Source organism: Nomascus leucogenys, chromosome 16 (assembly GCF_006542625.1).
Source record: "Nomascus leucogenys isolate Asia chromosome 16, Asia_NLE_v1, whole genome shotgun sequence".
NCBI classification, from domain to species: Eukaryota; Metazoa; Chordata; class Mammalia; order Primates; family Hylobatidae; genus Nomascus; species Nomascus leucogenys.
In genome coordinates this window covers 19,942,820-19,962,583 of record NC_044396.1, presented here as the reverse complement: position 1 = coordinate 19,962,583, position 19,764 = coordinate 19,942,820, and the positions used below count along the sequence as shown (strand labels likewise).

Genomic DNA, 19,764 nt, shown 5'->3' with positions numbered 1-19,764 from the left:
AAATTGGGTTGAACCTATGCCCATTCAAATACTTTTTTAAAAAAAATTAAAATATGCAAACATTATAATCCACCTCAATAAGTAATACCTATTCCTATAGTGAGCTAGGTGTATTACTAGATTATCTATACCCTTATTTGTATTCTTCTTTTTCTCTACAAGTTGTTATTCTAATTTAGTCCTTGAGAGTGGCAAAATCATGTAATATATTGCATATAACATTGTATTTTAATATTAAATAAATCCATATACAAAAGAAAAATAATTATCTACTGAGTCAATTGGATGTTTCCAGTTCCTCTCTCTCTGACAATAAAAACAAAGGAGATTGATTCTTGGATTCAGATATTTATGGTTTAATATTCTCAATAGTTTTATGAAAATCAAGGTTATCTTTTTTTAAAAGCCTTCTACAAATAAAAGTAAACTATATTGTTGATTGGCTCACCCTTGTAGGTTCTTTGACATGTTCTAAAAGCCAACAACTCTTATCTGCAGTCTTCCTTTAAACTCCTGATAGATCTCCAAATTCCCCAGGATTCATTCTAGATTCAGAGCTCAACAACACAAAGGTTCTCTATCCCTCTAGTCTACTTTTTATAACTTCAGGCAAATAAATCTCTGTAATCCTCTTAGTTGCTCTGCTTCACAGCTCCCCTTTCACGTGTGGGCTAAAATTTGTAAGATTAATTCCTTGGTGGACAGGGGTACCTTGATTTTTGTGTAAGAGAACAACCCATTTGCTTTATTCCCAATATGACTTCCTAAAATTCAGATGACCTTTGATACACGTTAGATCTGATCGTCAGAAAGTTCTTGGTTTAGCACTCGATTACATGCAACTATTTGATATTCTCAGAAAGTGGTTTCACAGTTTATCCTATGTACAAGGTAATTTATTAATATGTTAGTTATGAAAATATTAGTCCTTCCTCTTTCTTTCTGTGAGTGGGTTCTTCAGTTCATGGCCATCCTTTACTATAATCCTATTTTTTTCTTTTTTTTTTTAATTTTTAAAATGGAGAATGAGTCTTGCTCTGTTGCCCAGGCTGGAGTGCAATGACATGATCTCAGCTCAATGCAACCTCCACCTCCCAGTTCAAGCGATTCTCCCATCTCAGCCTACTGAGTAGCTGAGATTACAGGCACCTGCCATCATGCTCGGCTAATTTTTGTAATTTTTTGTAGAGTTGGGGTTTCACCATGTTGGCCAGGCTGGTCTTGAACTCATGACCTCAGGTGATCTGCCCACCTTGGATTCCCACATTGCTGATATTATAGGCATGAGCCACCATGCTCAGCCAATCCTATTATTAAAAGAGAGAAAAAAAGGGGGGGGGATTTCTTATATGGGATTTTGCCAAAGACTTAATATAAAAATTAATTCCTGTGATTAAATTTGCATAGATAACTATGACGTGTAACTTTAAAAATAAATTATATTCATCTATTCAAAATGTAGTCTTTTATTTTTGTCAAGTCTTTGTAGAAACCTTAAATATCTTATGTTCACAGGCATTTGCCTGAAATATATTTGATGCAATGAAGTTTTCTTCTCCCTTATTTGATCACAGTTATAAGCATATAGTAACTAAACCGTTTCTCCAGTTGATGTGGCCAGTTTAATATACTTGCTAGTTCAGGTAAATGCACTGAGGATTTTTCCCTAAATTAGTTTTCATTTTCTGTTTCATATGGATTAGAAAGACACAGATAGTAAAGGCTACTGCTTATAAATCATATCTTACATATTGGTCATAAATGTGTGTAAATCATTCATTGAGTAAAACCACAATGTCTATGAACCATTTTTCTGTTCTCTTATTTATTGACAGTTTCTTTTAATTACAACACAATGAATTGATGGTAAATACAGAAGATGCAATAGTATAAAAAGCCATTTAACCCTTCCCTAGGTTAAGACACTTACAGCAGACAAAAACTGCCCCACCCCAATCCCCTCCTTGAATGGAAACAAAATAAATATAAATTAATAAATACAAAACAAATCACTGCACAGCCCTTAACTCTTTGATTGCCATGGCAAGAACCATGCTGATGATTCTAGCTTGTGACATTTGTGTGGTTAAAGGTTGCCGCAGCAGTCAAAGGGTTATAGCATTGTAAACATAAGTACTTTGTGGAAAAGTTCAGTCATGTTAATGGTCTATAGCAATGAGATTAATAGCATGACCCCTTGACCTTTAATGACGCAACATTATAAGGAGTTAAAAGAGATAGTAGCTTGGTGAGCTGTTACATAGACTAGTCAACCACTTTATTTAACAATGTGCTATGAGGCCTTGATTTACTAATAAAAGACAACTTGTGAATAATAAACACTGTTCAATGCACTGATCAATAAAATCAATGAAAAAATTAATTTAAGCACCACAAAATTTTGCCTGATTTTATCTGACAGTCATAATACACTTTAGCACCATTTATTTAGCCTTATATTTGCACACAAACAAGCTTTGTGTTTGTCAGTAGAAGCTATCTGAAAAAAAAAAATGCCAGATTTAAGATGGTATAAATGTATAGAATCCTGTGTGGGAAAAACATCACTACAACTTGCACACCTTAAAACTCATTCAGCAAATAATTGTGTTATTTATTTCTTTCCTTGCACACAGAAGACTACATATTATCAAGAACTTAATGAAATAGTGTTGAGTGTAATGAGAACAATGCAGAAACTTAAATCTAGATTTTAATACTCTCTCCATAACTGAAAACATCATGGGGAATGAAAAGAAAGGTGAAGTATTGTCAGACAACCACAAGATAATGGCCTAAATATTTAATTTCCTGGCGTTTCTCTCTGCTTCACAGTTTAATGTTATTTAAATAAAGTCTGTATTAATTTTAATCTTTTACTTTCCCATAACCACAATATAGAAAGGAAAAAATTAGTTTCATAAGAAGCTATAAAATGTGTATTGTTTACCCAAGAGACAACTTCCCTTTGCAATTACTTGCATCTCATTCTGACTCTGAATGATAAATGTCTGTGCATTTTTTTAATATATGGTATTTATTTGACAAACTAAGTTTATGGGAGCTTTTTCTCCTTAATCTATCTAGTAAATATATATATATATATATATATATGTATCATATATACTATATATTCCCAAATCTATATTACCAGATAGCTTATATGGATGTCATAAATCTGCATTATCATACTGATCCGCCACTGGAATCAAGATAATGTTAATATAGGTATACACGTTTTAAAACATCTTAAAGACAGGTTACTATACTGATGAAGCAGGCAAGTTTCTCAAGGTCAATAACTGATTCTTTTAAAAAAGCATCAACCAACTATGAACTAATTAGATTTTATGTTTTCGTTTAAAAAGTTAAGTTTATTAAAAGTTATATTAGCGCAAAATTGAACTAGTAAACTCCATTTATTTCCCTCCTATAATATAAAAACAAGATCTATTTGTTTAAAATTAGATACCTAAAAAAAATCTTTCAAAACTTTTAAGCCTAAAACAAATTTTTATGGTCGATTCTCTAAAACCCCTGAAAATAGAGGTCTGCAATAGAAATGCTGATACAGTCAAAACCAAGGCAGCAAAAAGCTGCCTCTGTAACACCCCTAATTCTTTTATTCTATCTCTCTTTCTAATATATATGTAATTTACACATACAGAGAAATAGACCAAAGGATGAAGGTTTTGGGCATTTATGTACCCATGATGTACCTTAAACAGAACACTATACTGTGACTACTTTCCTATATAATTATTTAAGATACATTCTCCAAAAGCAAATTTCCTTAGCTATCTTATCAACAGACAATACCCATCATACTCAGCATTTCACTTTTCTCAGGGGAATAGCTCTATTAAAAAGTTAGAAAAGCCAATGAGAGAGGTTGGGATGTATGTCAACTTTACTGGGACTGTCTTTGCATGGAAGTTTTGAAGAAAAATACTGAGGAACAAAGACATTTCCTGGGTACCATCTCTGATGTACAATGCTGCTCAATTCTGGTTTTCACAAAGGGAAGGGAAAACCAAATCTGTGTAAAAAAAAAGAGAGACAAGGTAGAAATAGAAAGAAATGCAAATATAGACAGAGACTGCATAGGACAACTCAGTAAGATGTATCTTTCCCAACCATCTGTATTTTTGGGTGAGAAACAGAAGGCAAACAAATAATGATCTTAGAATTGGAGGAGCAGAAAAACCAGGCACACAGACCCTTGCTTGGAAATTGTTTGTTTGGAAGTAATTAAGATAGTGAAATTTTGTACTTATGAACATATAAAGGAATAAGTGATTCCACATCAGCTATAAAAGAAGTAAATGCCAAAAAGACCTAAAAACCTAATTTTACTCAGGCAATGGTATATACTAAAGAGCTGTGAGAAGACAGCCAATAATGTGGCCTCTGTGACGGTATTTCAGTAATAGCAAAAATTATAACATTGATTTTAGGATAACTCTCATATTACTACCAAAATCATTCATTCAAGCAAAGTATATTGTATCTTAACAATTGGATTGTTAATATATAGAGAAAACAGGTTCAAATTGGCATTATGTAACAGCAAATGAAACATGCATCCTAGTGACTTTTCAAATAGACAGCTCACACCAGGCTTTATTCAACCATATCTTGGCAAGACAGGCCAATGTAGCGACATACATTCATATAAAAGGTGGCAAGTACAAGCAGCACCATATCCTATCCTAGGAAGATGCATCCTACCATGCAGTCACATCTCACCAAAGCTTCATCATATATAAAGCATGTATAAAAAGGCCTGTGTCAAAAAGTATTCTGCCTGGGATCCAGTTTACCCACAGACCAAATACTACAGAAATGTCTGTATTGTGACTGATATTTTTTTCATGGATAAAAACAAGTGGAAAAAATTCCCAAGAAACATCTCTATAAGCCAAAAAGTTTATCATTTTATTCTTGTTCACCATTCTTTTCTTCCAGTTTTTCTCTGTGAAATAAAGGTTAATGACATCTTGCACTGAAGCTAAGTGACCTAACATAAGGATATTTCTGTATTTATATTTAATTGATTCTTATTTCTTTTTAAGGGCATATAAATTCAGCTCTACAGCAGAGCACATGGGAAAGTTACACGAATCTGTACAACATTCTGGTTTATGATGTATTTTCCTATACTGTTCAATGTGCCCTTTAATGTGAGGACATGCTGAGTGCACATTTGAATATTATCCCCAGTCCAATGATGCATAAAATAAATTCTAAGACACACTCATCTTTAAGTTGAAAAGGCATAGAATCCTTGGAAATCTCTATAAGTAAATGTCTTTCATACATAACTTTTTATACTTACTCTGCACTGACCATGAGTTCTGGGTTATGCCCTTATTTTCCTTAGAAAGCACTAGTTATGAATGTCTGTGAAGTCTCTGTTATAACACTAAGCTTCTGTGATCTTATATCCTTACTTAGTATAAATAATTAATATTGTTAGAATAAATGATGCATGTCACGTCCAGTTATAAGCTCATAATTGTGTTTAAAAATTAAAGACTGCGACGTACTTCTGTATTCTACTCAAACATTGACAGGAATTTTACAATATCATGTGTTTTTCCCTTAATTTCTGTGAGTATGTCCAATCAGTGTTCATTCTTAGGCTTTCTATACTATTGGTTTAACTTTCAAAGGAGACATATGTATAAAATATTGAAACATATATTTGTAATTGGATGTTATCAATCTTACCTGAAATATTTCAGAATTGTGTCAAAATCACACCAATGCAAAAAGTGGAAAATGATTTCAGAAGCACATGAAAGACAAAGGTCACAATTAGATGAGACTAGAACACTAAGGCAACTTCTTTGCTACTATGCCAAGTGTTTTAGGTTACATGATTATTGAGGTAAATTTCTACTTCAGGGAAATGGCTTGTCTCAGGGGATTCTAACATTATATATCTTTCCAACTGAGGTTACTGAACACCTACCTCTTACATTTTTAGCCTGTAAGGCAATGCATGAGTATCAGATGTGTTTAAGCACAATAACATCTAATGACCACTGGCTAAATATTACATTGATATATCACATAATCATCACTAGTGCGACGAGCCTAAAGTTGCATTTTTTTCTCCACTATTTTATGCTTGCTAAAATAAAATTTCCAGTTGTATTAACAAGGAGTGTTATAGTTTGTCTTTATATTTAACAAAAGACTCATTTTTCCTCTTTCTCCATTTCCATTATATTTATTAAATATAATAATTAGCTTTCATATTTATGGTGTGTTGCTATTCCTGGTTGCCGCTTTATTAATTACATAAAATTCTAATTTTTAAGATATAACTGTTAAAAATTTTCTGATGTAGTTATGATTCCCTCCTAGGCAACGTGGAACCTGTAACTTAACTACATATGCTCTGGCACCTATTTCCTGTGGTCACAATATATCAACATCATGAAGGTACATGAAATACAGCCGAATGATTAGATCCTCTTATATGATTGACTTGACACATTTTGTGATATTACATATTGGCTGAGATTGCTGTAACAGGTCATCTGAAATGTACATTTTTGGTTTATACAGCATATTCTATTTGACATCTGTGATAACTTTGGAATATGCCCTTGAAAGCATCAGAAATGAAATAAGCTCTTTACTGTGTTTGCTAAAAAAGACCTTACCACCATCCAGAAGATTGTTTCAGTATATACTACAATCTCACAGACTCAATACTACCAGTAAATAATTCCCTTTATTAGTTTCTGGAAATGATTCCAAAAACTTAAAAATATATATTTTTTCATGACTCAGTTTAACTCAGTCTGTTTGCTTATAGCATCCATTCCTCTTCAGATAGCACTTTGAGTTTAGTTAATATGGACACACTATTTATTCCACTGTAAGATCCACAAAGTGTGGGCGTGTATGTGTACCATACTAGATATATTAGCATAATACGTAGAACTTACAAATATGACTACCCCTACAATCCAGTTTATACACCATCATCTACGTATTGGAACTAGCAGTGAAGTTTGGACAATGTTCTTATCCACCACATTGTGTTTTTTAATGACCCACAGAGAGGGAATGAAAATAGGTACACAGTATATGAAATGGCCAAATTATGTGTTAACAAAAAAAGATTATAGGTAATTATTAAATGTAACACTTGCTTATTTCAGTAAACCAGTCTGTATCCTTTATTACTTAGTAATTATTTTTGGTAATCATTACTTAGTAATTTATCACATCGATTCAGAAAAGCCTTGCCCTCTGATTTATAACAGAAGTTGTCTTTGCTAGTATCACATAATGCTGTCTAATTTAGCTCTATAACCTTTGCAATCAGAAAGAGCATCTGTATTCACCTGCTCTGACTGCCATGTCAACAGACACTGTTCTGAAATTAGTCAACAAATTCACAACCTTATCTACAATTCTGATGCGGAATTACTGCTTTACAGGAAATTCAAACTGATCAGCTATTTTAATACTTCATTGCATTTGTTTTAATAATATACAGAACAACAATATTTTACTAAAATTCTTAACTATATGGTCATTTTATGTGAAGAACATTACCTTGTTTACATTTGTGTTTATATTAGATAAAGTAATGAGAAATGAAGCAGAAGGAGAATTATTTTTGCAGGCATGAAAGTGTTTTCATTTCAATTTGGGAAATCCTATGTCTGAGCTTTTCATGTTACTAGTGATGGGGTGATGAAAATATTTTATGCCTTGCATATCTCTACTAATACTGAACTGACACCTTATGTTATTGACCCATGGAAATTTATTCCACATTGGTTTTGAATCACTATTCTCATGTGCTAGATGAATTACTTTCTCTTTCACTGTTCCATTTGGATTGATACTTTTTCCCCAAACCTCAAGTAGAAGAGGAGTCAGGAACCACACCCACAAAGTAGCTGGCGTACAATAAACAAATGGAATCCCAGTGTTTGTGATTACATTGTCCTTATTGTCTTCTTATCTCTTGTAATAGTACAGCCTGATAACTGAAATGTTCTAGTCAAAAGAGCAGCCTTATATGCCTTTGCTTATCACATAAATCTTGTCTCATATTAAAGTAAATATGACCCAACCCTTATTCATGACATTTGCCAGAATTCAAGCATAATGATAGACTCCTTCCTTCTTAATGCTATGATTATTTTCTAGCCCTTATATACTGATAGTCTTATGACGAATCAGGATATTGTGATGAATGAGTAAAGAGGCAACAGATTGCTTATGCAGTTTCTTTCTCATTTTAGAGGAAAAAAAAATCAATTTTCAATGCAGGGTGATGGAGTTCCTCAACGATTCGCACATGTCCCAAAATGACACAGTTCCTCATTTCTATCTTTAGCAAAATATAGTTTCCAGTTATTTTTTTCTCGACATCAAGGCCCTAAAAGGATTAAACCCTTCCACAGGCAAACACTGTATAAACGAGCTTATGTATATAGTCCTCCATGCTTAGCAGCATTGACTAACTCTTTATAATATCAGCATCATCTAGAATGGAAGCACTGAAGTAAAGCTACAGGGCTGACTCTGGTTCTCATTTCTTGCTTTCTTGGCCCTTGCGTACATAATCTCCAATATCCTCTTAAAATATTGTCTACATTGTATAATATTTTACTGTAAAGCCATTCTTCTTTTCTTACTGTTCTTTTTTCTTAGCCTCACACTATATATGCTCAGGTTGTAAGAAATAACAATCTGCGAGGCTTTGCAGCATGCCACCCACAATTATAAAATATTTTCCCCAACCAAATCATAAACATGTAGTTTAACCAAAAGGCATTCTAATTTTCATGCTATGTTGAGTATAAATATAAATTCAAGGCAGCCAAACTATCCATTTCCAAATAAGAATGTATACCTACACTCATTAAAAATCATCTGGAAATGTGTATTAGCAAATGAGTAAGAAATTTTTACTAGTATAAAATTCCTGCTTTATATAAAAGCCACACTGGCCATTCAAGTATTTGAGGTTTTTTTTTTTCCTATAGTTTTTGTAATTTGTACTAAAATGATGAATTTAGACTTGAAATTATATTAAAATGAAATTAAAATTCACTTCTACCTATAGGGCATTTTCAGAGTGTGCATGTAAAGAGCAAAGTGTCCATCTGCAGATCTGCCATCACCACTCTCTCCATTCTAAGGAAACAGCTCATGCTTACTAGGTTTTAGAGAACAACTAATCCAATGGAGAAGCAACACCAGATTTCCTTCAGTTTGTGCCAGTTTGCAAGTTAAAGGTCAAAGGGCAAAGACATAGAACAGGACTCTTCAAGGAAAATTTTCACAGAAGACAATGTTTAAGTTGTTGTTAATGACAGTCAATAGATCAATAATCAAGTTCAAGGCAAGCTGTTCATTGTTTCAAAAGCTAATCCCCTCAAAGCTGGCTTTCACACAAAGCCAATGTCTGACTCATGGGGTGCATTCATTCTGACCATCTCTAATAAGTTCACAGCCCAGTGGCTGTAAAGCCTTTCACTGCAAGAAGCAGCTCCTAAAAATCAATAAAGAGGTCTGTCAGTTGCTGACTTTTCTCTAGGAAAAAAATATTGATACAAACCTGCTCTGCAGGTCACACGAAAATGACAATACTGCTGTTAGGACAAATTACACTCAACAATGAAATGCTTTGGTGGTCTCTTGGCTCTGTCAGTGATCAAATGGACGGCTAAATGCCAGAAGCCACACTAACCCTTTGAGAACTATGGTGGACATGCAATAGGTAATGCACTGGAGGATATTCATGCAACTTCAGAGTCATCGTTTTAATTCATTTTTAAAATGGCAATGCTAACTGCATATACCAATGCAAATTGAATTTTCATGCAATGGATTTTAAAACAGAAATTCAGTATGCCTAAAAAAAAGAAAGAAGACTTAGGCTATTATCAGTTTTTCATATAAAATTTCAGTCTTATGAGAATCTTAATAAAATACCTTTTTTATTTGCCAGAAAAATTTTGGCAAGTAACATCATTTCTGTTTGTTATAAACACATTTATGTAGTCTTGTAAATCATTTTAAAATTATATGACATTATAGGATATCTGTTTTAAAAACCTGAACTTCTTGAACTTGTGACTGTTTTTACCATTGCCCAGTTCTATAATTTATCAGATCGCAAGACCGACAATCCTAAGACTCTGAAAGCTGGTCGGATAGTTCTCAAAGGGTTACACGGGTATATTACTAGTGTCACAAATCCTTGTAAAATAACTGTCACTGTAATCCACTTCAGAGACATACTGCTTCTTGCTCTGCTTTGTAATGAATATTCCTGACAGACCCATGGAAGGCCTGGGGCAATGGCCTAATACAACTTGGGAAGATTATCACAATGATGGAGGAGAAAGGTGGAAAGAAGGGGTTTAGAAATACTTCAAAAACAATTAAAAGGTCGTGTTTGAAAATAGCTATGAATATAAATGCGATGAAACATTGAGGACATAGCTGAGAACAGCTGTATAAAACGAAAAATGGATGTATTATTAAGGCTGTTACTATATTGCAGATATTTTGGCCCCTTGGTTGTTGGAAAATGGCTGTCCCAACAGTCTAACGTCCTGCATGTGTATTCCAAATCTCCCACCTGACAAAATGGTGCGTAGGAGACTATCCAAAGCAGTCAGAGAGCTATCTTCTTTGGAGACAAAGCTGTTTTGGGTCTTCACACTTTCCTGGAAGTTCAATTGTGGGTTTTTTGTTTAAACTCTTTTTTCCCTTTGTTTTAAAGCAAAAAAAAAAAAAAAAAGAAAAAGAAAAATCGTGGGTTTTCTGATTTGCTTTTTTTTTCTCCCCCCAGAAATGGGCTCAGACTTCAGAAGGAAAATAACATTAGAAACTTTTAAGAAGAATCTTTTCTTCTTTTTCTCCTCTTCTTTAGTTAATCCTGAAATTTTACTGGGCATTGAGCGTGCAGAGGAAAGGCCTAGAACTGAATGACAAAGAAAGACAAAGGACTGAAGAACAGCAGATACTGTGCATCATGGAAGCTTCCCCATGAGTGTATTTCCACTCATGTGCAGGACCAGCAACCCTCTGGGTTTGAAAGGTCAGCCCCGAATCAGGCTGCCACAAGCCTGCTCCTAGCTAGGAAACAGCATAACAGCTCTTGTCTTGAATCTCAAGTTACCACAAACTCCTGCAAAAGAAAGAAAGAAGAAAAAACCCTACATCACACCCACTCTTGCATAGAGCGTTTACAGTACAGTATGTGGCGGGGTGTTCCTTTCCTCTTGAACTGGAACACAGTGTAAACCAATACAAGGAGGCATAAGGCCAAGATGCAGGGAATGACAATAGCTATGGCTTTCACAGTGCTGGCTGTGTTGTCCAGTTTGATGACAATGTCAACATCATCTGGTGGGCTGTGTCCCTCTTTAACTCTGTCTGTTGGTCCATCACAGCCCATAAAATCCTTGAGGATGGATCTTGGATATCCAGGTTCTACCTTGAGTATCTGGTTGTTGAATTTCCAATACTCCTTTCCTTTGTAGAAATACGTAAAGCCTAGGGGGAAAAAACATACACACACACAGGTACCACTTATTTGTGACAGTGTATATGTAGAGAAATGTTATTAAAATAGGCTATGTCAATTAAGAGATGTATTTTAAGGCCCTTCAATTTTCATAGGAAGAAAACACTATTTTCAGCTCAGCTGTCTGTTAAGATGGCTGTGGCTGCTGTGCTCCAGGAATGATGCCATCTAATGCCTATGGAAAGCTCAGTCCAGAGAGAGAAATACCATTTACAGAGGACTGTTCAAAGACCATGCTACGCCATCTACTCCTAGTCCAAGCTAGAAAAGAGAACCTTATCTTTTTGCTCACTTATAGGATTGCTGTTACAAAATTACATATTAGTGTGATAGTATCAACCTATATTGAAAGATGCTGAAACAGCCTTATAAACTGAAACACTGTTTACCCTCAGGCTGTTACTGGGAACGTTGTTCAATATATGATAAAGAGGTTTCTCTATGAAACACCTCAAGGGAAATTTCTAATCATCTTAGTATCAGGAATCTGTGCTCCTTCTAAACAACAGGCTTCCTTTTGTAATTTGCATGAGAAATCATAATAAAATATAAATCATAAAACCGGAGGGGCTTTCATTTGCCTGCAAGGAATCTTAACAAGTAAAGACGTATTCACAGTATTTGGTACTCTAACCTCATTTCTGGCTCTAGGTCATAAACATTTTGTTCCTTCTCCTTTTGTCCTCTTTATTTTACTTTATTAAAAATATGTTTAATTTGTGTCACCTAGCTATATTTTATAGAACTACTAAAGCCATTATTCATTATTTTAAGAATCAAATACAACAAAATTCTACAATTCTATTTTTAATACTTCCTAGCACCTCATATTTCATGGGGAGGAGGTGGGATGTGGGAGGCTTAAGTAACTCAGCAATATATGCAATTTATTTTCTAAAACATTATGAATGCATACAATAGACTTTGTAAGCTCCTGATGATTAAACTACAAATATGGACATTTTTCTTAGGTCTATTCTCCAAATTTTATGTTTTTGTTGGGCACATATCCAGTTTTTTCTTTCTGTCCACAGCTCATTCATGTCAAGTTTCTGTGTGACTACAATACTTTGACTTAATTTGTCCTTTGAGATAAAATTCAAAAAATCAAGAAGAAATGTTTTAATGCTATAATTACTTAAAACTATATTTTGGGAGTTATCTATTTTTGATACAAGGCAAAATTCATAGTTTATGATCATTAATGAAGGTAACATTTTTTCCTGTTTTATTGAGGACTTATTATGGAAGAAGCTTTGGGTTAAAGTTTAGTAGATGACCTGTCTTTTAATCTTCACAAGTACTCTATCAGGTAGAATTAATTATCCTTTCTTTTAAGCCCACGATATTGAAGATCAGAGACAAAATAACATGCTCATGTTCTGGTGAACACAAGATTTAAATCTTGATCTAGATCTAGAGCCTGTACACTTAATAATTTTTTCAGACTGGGTCCTTTACAGATCTCCTGTCTTTTCTTTTTTAGATGGAGTTTTGCTCTTGCTGCCCAGGGTGGAGTGCGATGGCCCGATCTCGGCTCACAGCAACCTCCGCCTCCCGGGTTCAAGCGATTCTCCTGCTTCAGCCTCCTGAGTAGCTGGGATTACAGGCATACGCCACCATGCCTAGCTAATTTTGTATTTTTAGTAGAGACAGGGTTTCTCCATGTTGGTCAGGCTAGTCTTAAACTCCCGAACTCAGAGATCGCCTGTCTTTTATCAAATACTCCTAGGTTAAATGTCCAAGGGTGTGATAGATAGGTATCATTTTTGAATGAAGAACTCTGACATCTCTCAAGAAATTTCAGATAGGGCAGATGATCATTTCAGGTCACTTCACTCTGGAAATCATTCTATTCAATGCCATAAACACCTACTGCTGCTTTTAGTTTTGAAGGACAGTTTTGCAATGAGAGCAACTTGCCAAGTGAAAACAGGTGTATGTAGATTCAAGTTTTTCTGCCGAGAGTTGGTATTTGATCACGTTAATGAAATTCAATAATATTACTCAACAAGCTTGGATGAAGAAATGTTGAGGGCCTGCCAAATAACAGTACATTAGACGATCATAGTTGAATAATGGCATTGATCTAGAATTAAACAGACCTTCAAAATAGGTGAATGTACTTCTTATATCTATAAACCGGAAACCAACAGCTGGAAGTGTCCTCACCTTTAATTTTTAGCTAAAGCTAATTACTATAGAGCTACTGGGCATTACACAAAAGTTAAGAAGTTTCTATTTATATACGACACAGTTCTGTAGGCCACATTTTATAGTAACACACTCCACATATAGGAGTAGAATTGTAGTTACTGAATACACTTGTTACAAATAAGAAGTCTAGGCTTGTTGTGGAGGCTCATGCCTGTAATCCCAGCACTTTGGGAGGCCGAGGCAAGAAGATTGCTTGAGCCCAGGAGTTCAACACCAGGCTGGGCATCATACAGGAGTTATAGACCAGCCTGGGCACCATAGTGAGATGAGACCCTATCTCAGAAAACAAATGTCTAGTTACTAGGAGATAGATAGTGTAAGCATTTGAAAGGAAGTAGCCTAAAACAGAAGTAATACTTGCTAATGGAAGTATGTCAAACCTTGATCCTGCAAAATTCATCTTGTTCAATAATCTAGGTTTTTTCATTTATGAAAGGTCAGTTGGTTGAATAAGTATTTAGGTATTTGTATTTTTTTCCTTTTAAAAGCAGCTTTGACATGTATTTTTGTATACATGCTTATGAAGAACAACTTCTGGTGAATTCTTAACTAAATTTTCATTGTTTTGAGAAACTCTGGAAAATAAATTAATGAGGCTGTGTTTTATTTGATGATCCTTTTATGTTTGACTGAACGTTACTGGACTTGTCTATTGTTTCATCCTAAAAGTGTAATGAGACATAATTTTCCACAGCTGGTACTATTATATAGCTTAGTAGATGTTCCCTGAGAGCAGTGCCTCTGTGTTCTATTTTTTACTCTTACACGTTTATTAGTAAGAAGTTGCTATTTAACACGTGGATAAATAAACTGATGTGCTCATCTTTCACATTTTTTCATTTCTTTGTCCCTTTTAGCTGTATAGCTTCTTAAGTTTTGAGGCACATTATTAATCTGATTTTACTGCCTCCAATGTGACTTTATCGTGACTTCCTTTACTCTCTTATTCCTTTCCCTTTTATCTCAGAGAGTTATGTTTTAATCTTAGTCTCACTGTCCTATGGATTTTTGCTTCTGTCACATACAAGTAGTATCTTCACTTGGTCTTTTAATTTTCTGAGCCAATTGAATATACAAAAATTATTTTTCTCAGCAAGTACTATGATCAGGACTTCAAGGTTCTTTTTGACTTTGCCTCTGCCTACAGTGTTCCACTTGTGGGACACTATCACACAGAATGTAGTAGTATATCATTATACATATAGCAATGCTCAAAAAACAGTACATGTACTTTGATTTTTCTGATTGGTATTAATTTATCTTGGTTCTAAGTTCCTTCAAGTTTATACTACTATAGAGTTTTCTTTTTCTTTCTTTTGCTTATCTTTTTTTTGTTTGTTTTTGCTTTTGTTTTTGTTTTTTTTTTTAGACAGAGTCTGGCTCTGTCGCCCAGCCTGGAGTGCAGGGGCATGATCTCAGCTCACTGCAACCTCCTTCTCCTGGGTTCAGGCAACCCTCCTGCCTCAGGCTCCTGAATAGCTGGGACTACAGGTACATGCCACCATGCCTGGCTACTTTTCATATTTTTAGTAGAGATAGGGGTGTCATCATTTTGGCCAGGCTGATCTCAAACTGGTAATCTACCCACCTCAGCCTCCCAGGTGTGAGCCCCCACGCCCTGCCAGTGTAGAGTTTTCTTAATCTTGCAACACGCTTATGGTCAATCACAGTTTTCAGTGGTAGTATGATTTTTCATTTTCCCCTGACTCTTTTATTAACCTTGCTTTCTCTTCCCTGCCCCTAGATGCACTTAAGTTTGTCTTGCAAAAGATGCCTATTTTTGCTTATGTTGAACATATGTCACAGACTTTTCATGTTATTGAGGACATAAATAATATGCTATTTTCTTACGCTCCCTATTGAAAATAATTTGATGAGGTAAATTTTTTTCTCTGTATTTTGGAATGTCATTTTCTCTTCCTTTGTTCTGAAATATTGCATATAAATTCAATTTCAAATTATTATTATGATTTATTCCTATTTACTAATCCCTGGATGGGAAGAGATATGTTTACATTTCATATATGCCAACAGATAGGGGAGTATGGATTATCCATGGCTTGGCTAACTTTCCACTTGGGATCTAGATGAATGTGAAATCCTGGGATAGCAAGTAAAGGGGACAGCTCTTGGATTTTTTTCTTGTTATTATGCCATCATACATCCATTCTATTCTCACTATATTGAGCTGGAATCTTCCTTGCTTGCTGACCCTCTAAGCCAAAGAATATATAAAAAATTATAATTCTCAACATGCATTATTACCAGATATAATACCTTGAGTGGCACCTCTATCTTCCTTGTGACCAGTTCTGTCCCATGCATTTTTGTTATTATTATCTTTACAGGAATTTTAATAGACATACGGGTGAAATTACTTCAAAGGTATAAACAACTTCCATATTAAACTATTACTCGTCTCTTTTCTAATGACTTTTTTATAAACTAAAATAAGTTGAGGTTAAAAAATGTCTACAGCATAATATGACATGTAAATCTAGGGAAAAAAAGTTCATATAAATAGAAATACAGTATTACATAGCTCTAGTATAGCACTTTCCAGTGGCTTAATTTAGCAGAGTGAAAAAGCCTAATGTGTTACTAAGATAGCAAACTTATGAAATGTAGAAAGCACATGTTGCATACCATTTTCTTTGTGTACAAATGCTCCCTGAGGAGATTCAGGGATCCCTTTCCAGACTGTGATTGGCTTGGGATAGCCAGGGTCCATTGTTTTCATTTCTTCACTATATCTCCAATATCTACAAAGGATTAAAAACAACAACAACAACCACAATAACACACATATAGGGAAAGATTATGCATACAAACAATAATAGCTAACATTTATTAGACCTTTGCTGTGTGCTTGACTTTGTTACCTGTGCACCTGTTAATGATTTACAGCACTCCAACTGGCAAGCTCTGATTTAAATAACTGAAAACACAATGGGCATAAGGCATTTATTCTGTTTCTTCTCCTGCGTATATTAAAAATGGGCATCTTATTGTCCACATCCTGCCTGTGTTAAAAATAAGTTCTTATTCAGTATGCTAAAGTGAATAAAAAGTGCTAGCTAAGTATATTTATAGTTCATAAGGACATCACCAACCTGCATATATATATCAGAGGTTTTCATGAGTTTTTAAAAAATCTTTCTTAGGAAGCAGAACATTTTTTTGAAATAATCTTAAGCAGAATCTTTATTTATTTATTCATTCGGTACATAGTTAGTGAATATATATTATGTTCCTGGTGTTATTGTAGGGCTAGAGATACAACCTTGGACAACACAGATATGCTGTGGCTCTCATTGATCTCACATTATAGGATATGTGAGGATGGGCAATAAACCAATTTATCAATAAATACATACTATGATAGGAGGTGATAATAGCTATGAAAAAAGCAAAGCAGACAGAGTTATCTAGGAGTATCAGAAGTCATGTTAAATTTGTGGACTGAGAGGTCCTGTCTGATAAGTTGACATCTGAACAGAGAAAAGTGAGGAGCAATACATGCAGTCTTTGCGAGAAGAACATTCCAGGCAGAGAAACTAGGAATTGAAAATTCCTGTGGCAGGCACATGCTGGAGTACCTGTGTCTACAAGGAGGATGGGGTGACTGGAATTGAGTTAGTAATGTGGAGACGTGGTGAGAGTGAGAACCAGAACCTAAGATTAGACAAGCCTTTACACTACAGTGAGCCTTTGGCTTTACTCTAAGAGAGATGGGAAGCCAATATATGTTTTGAACAGAGAAGCTTAAACTTATGGCTAATTGTTGAAAAGAATACACTGGCTGCTATGAGTAAAAGAGTTTGAAGGAGATAAGGCAGAAGTATGAATGCCAGTTGGGGTGTCACTGCAATAATCCTTGGACTAGGGAGTCAATAACTATAGGACTGATGATAAATCAAGGCATTTGGGATATATTTTAAAGGAAGAGCCAAAGGACTTATTCATGGATTAGATGTGGGATGTGAAAGAGAAGGAAGCTGAGCCTGACTCAAGAATTTTAAGCCTGATTATCTGGAAGAAGAATGTTGTTATTCAGTATGGTAAGAAGTAAGGGAAGGTAAGCTGAGAAGGATTGAGGAACCATGACTTCGGTGTTAACTACTTTAAATTCAGACTTCAAAGTGGACCTGTTGATGAGGAAACTGGAAATGTGAGTATAGACATTAGGGCTGGTCTTGATTGGAGTACTCAGTGTATAGACATTAATACAAGTAAAAGCAAAGCTCACCAAGAGTTAGAACTCTCAGACTTCACAGGCTAGTGCATGAGCCACTTTCACAGAACCCCTGGACTTCCAAGGAACAAATTGTGAACATCCCTACTTTGGATCACTCATTATTGTCCATGTGTTTTAGGAGTAAAATGAGTTTATATTCTGAATGGTCACAAAGATTGACAAAATAGGGTAAAATCACTGGGAGTTTACAGTGATATCACCTATTTCGGGCAGCCCTATTGCTCTATGCATTATTTTATTTAATCGCAACAAATCTATGAGATAGTCATCACTGTCCCCATTTGAGAGAGGAGAATTCTTGGAGGACAATGAATGATAGATAGAAATATAACCATGTTTGTCTGATTTCAAAAGTATCTGCTATTTTTTACCATAAAGGCAGTTTCCAAGTTTATTTGATGCCACCAAATACATTTCCCAATTTTATTTGACAATGCTTTTCCCCCCACTAAACATCTATGGTGATCTACTAAAGCTAGTGTTTCACCAACACATATTTGGGAAATGATACATTTTAAAAAATTATCTTTGACTTAGCCATTTTATCTGAAATTAGAAAAAAATAAGTATTTTCTAGTTTGGATATGCCTCTGCCAGGACTGTGGAGGATTCTTTACCTACAGAGCTCTGGGGTCCTGTGCAAAAGGTTTTCCTATAAATTCCTAGAAACCTCACTTGAGTAACATCTGGAATTCCTCCATCTTCCTCCAGCTTCAGTGTTCACACAGAAATTGGAAAAAGATTGTTTCAGGAAGTGTTCTAAGAAGTAATGCTCAAAGAAGAGTTTACACCAAAAGGGAAACTGTCACAGGTATTTGTCACAGGTTCTCATCACATCAAAGATGAGAACAGATCTGACGAACAGATCAGAAATAGCTTCGTGGAGAAGCACTGAGCTGAAAGAATGGTGCCTGGACTGCATCTTTCTGAAGAGGACAATGAAGTGGAATCTTTAGTGTATCATGCCACCAATTCTAAAATAAATTTTCTTTCACATTTTGTTCATGGAAACATTTACTTTTAAATTTAAATATTTAAATTAAACATCATTTCTGAATATTCTTGTCCCACAGAACATTCTGTGATGAATGGTTAATGCAGTTGAGATTTGCTCATAATCTAAAGATCTCTTCTCTCAAGTAAATATCTCAGTGGGGTTTACAATAGTTATTTAATATATATGTTAACTGCTTTCCACACTTCAGCAAAGAAAGTGTCTTGCAGAGAGATAGTCAAATACCTATTTCATGGATCCTAAGAAACGCTTTTTCACATTTTACATCTCTCAACATCAGAATGTCCTTACAACAGATACGGTGTCAGTTTACTTGACAGGGTTTTCCTCCCATAATAGAATAAATAATGACATATCTTAACAACACATGGCACTTTTAGATGACATAAACTATAACTTAAAGTGAGCTTTTAAATTCTAACTTAAAATTTGGACTAGGGCCAGGTGTGGTGACTCACACCTGTAATCCCAGCACTTTGGGAGGCTGAGGTGGACGGATTGCTTGAGCCCACGAGTTTGAGACCAGCCTAGGCAACATGGTGAAACCCTGTCTTTACCAAAAACACAAAAAACTAGCTGGGCATGGTGGTGCACACCTTTAGTTCCAGCTACTCAGGAGGCTGAGGTGGGAGGATCTGTTGAGCTCAGGAGGTTGAGGCTGCAGTGAGCTGTGATTGTGCCACTGCACTCCAG

The 19,764-nt window shown here is 35.0% G+C and overlaps 1 protein-coding gene across 1 annotated transcript in view; it reads right to left on the bottom strand.

The window, feature by feature from the left end:
- Positions 1 to 1,799: 1,799 nt before the first annotated feature.
- The window catches only part of MMP16 (matrix metallopeptidase 16), a 285,399-nt gene continuing 267,434 nt past the window's right edge, over positions 1,800 to 19,764 (bottom strand). Inside the window, exons 9-10 of the mRNA XM_030794891.1 lie at positions 16,445 to 16,560; positions 1,800 to 11,550 (exon numbers count right to left, since the gene is read on the bottom strand). Of these exons, the coding sequence (XP_030650751.1) occupies positions 11,216 to 11,550; positions 16,445 to 16,560 (451 nt within the window). The 3' untranslated portion in view covers positions 1,800 to 11,215. The remainder of the gene's footprint in view (positions 11,551 to 16,444; positions 16,561 to 19,764) is intronic.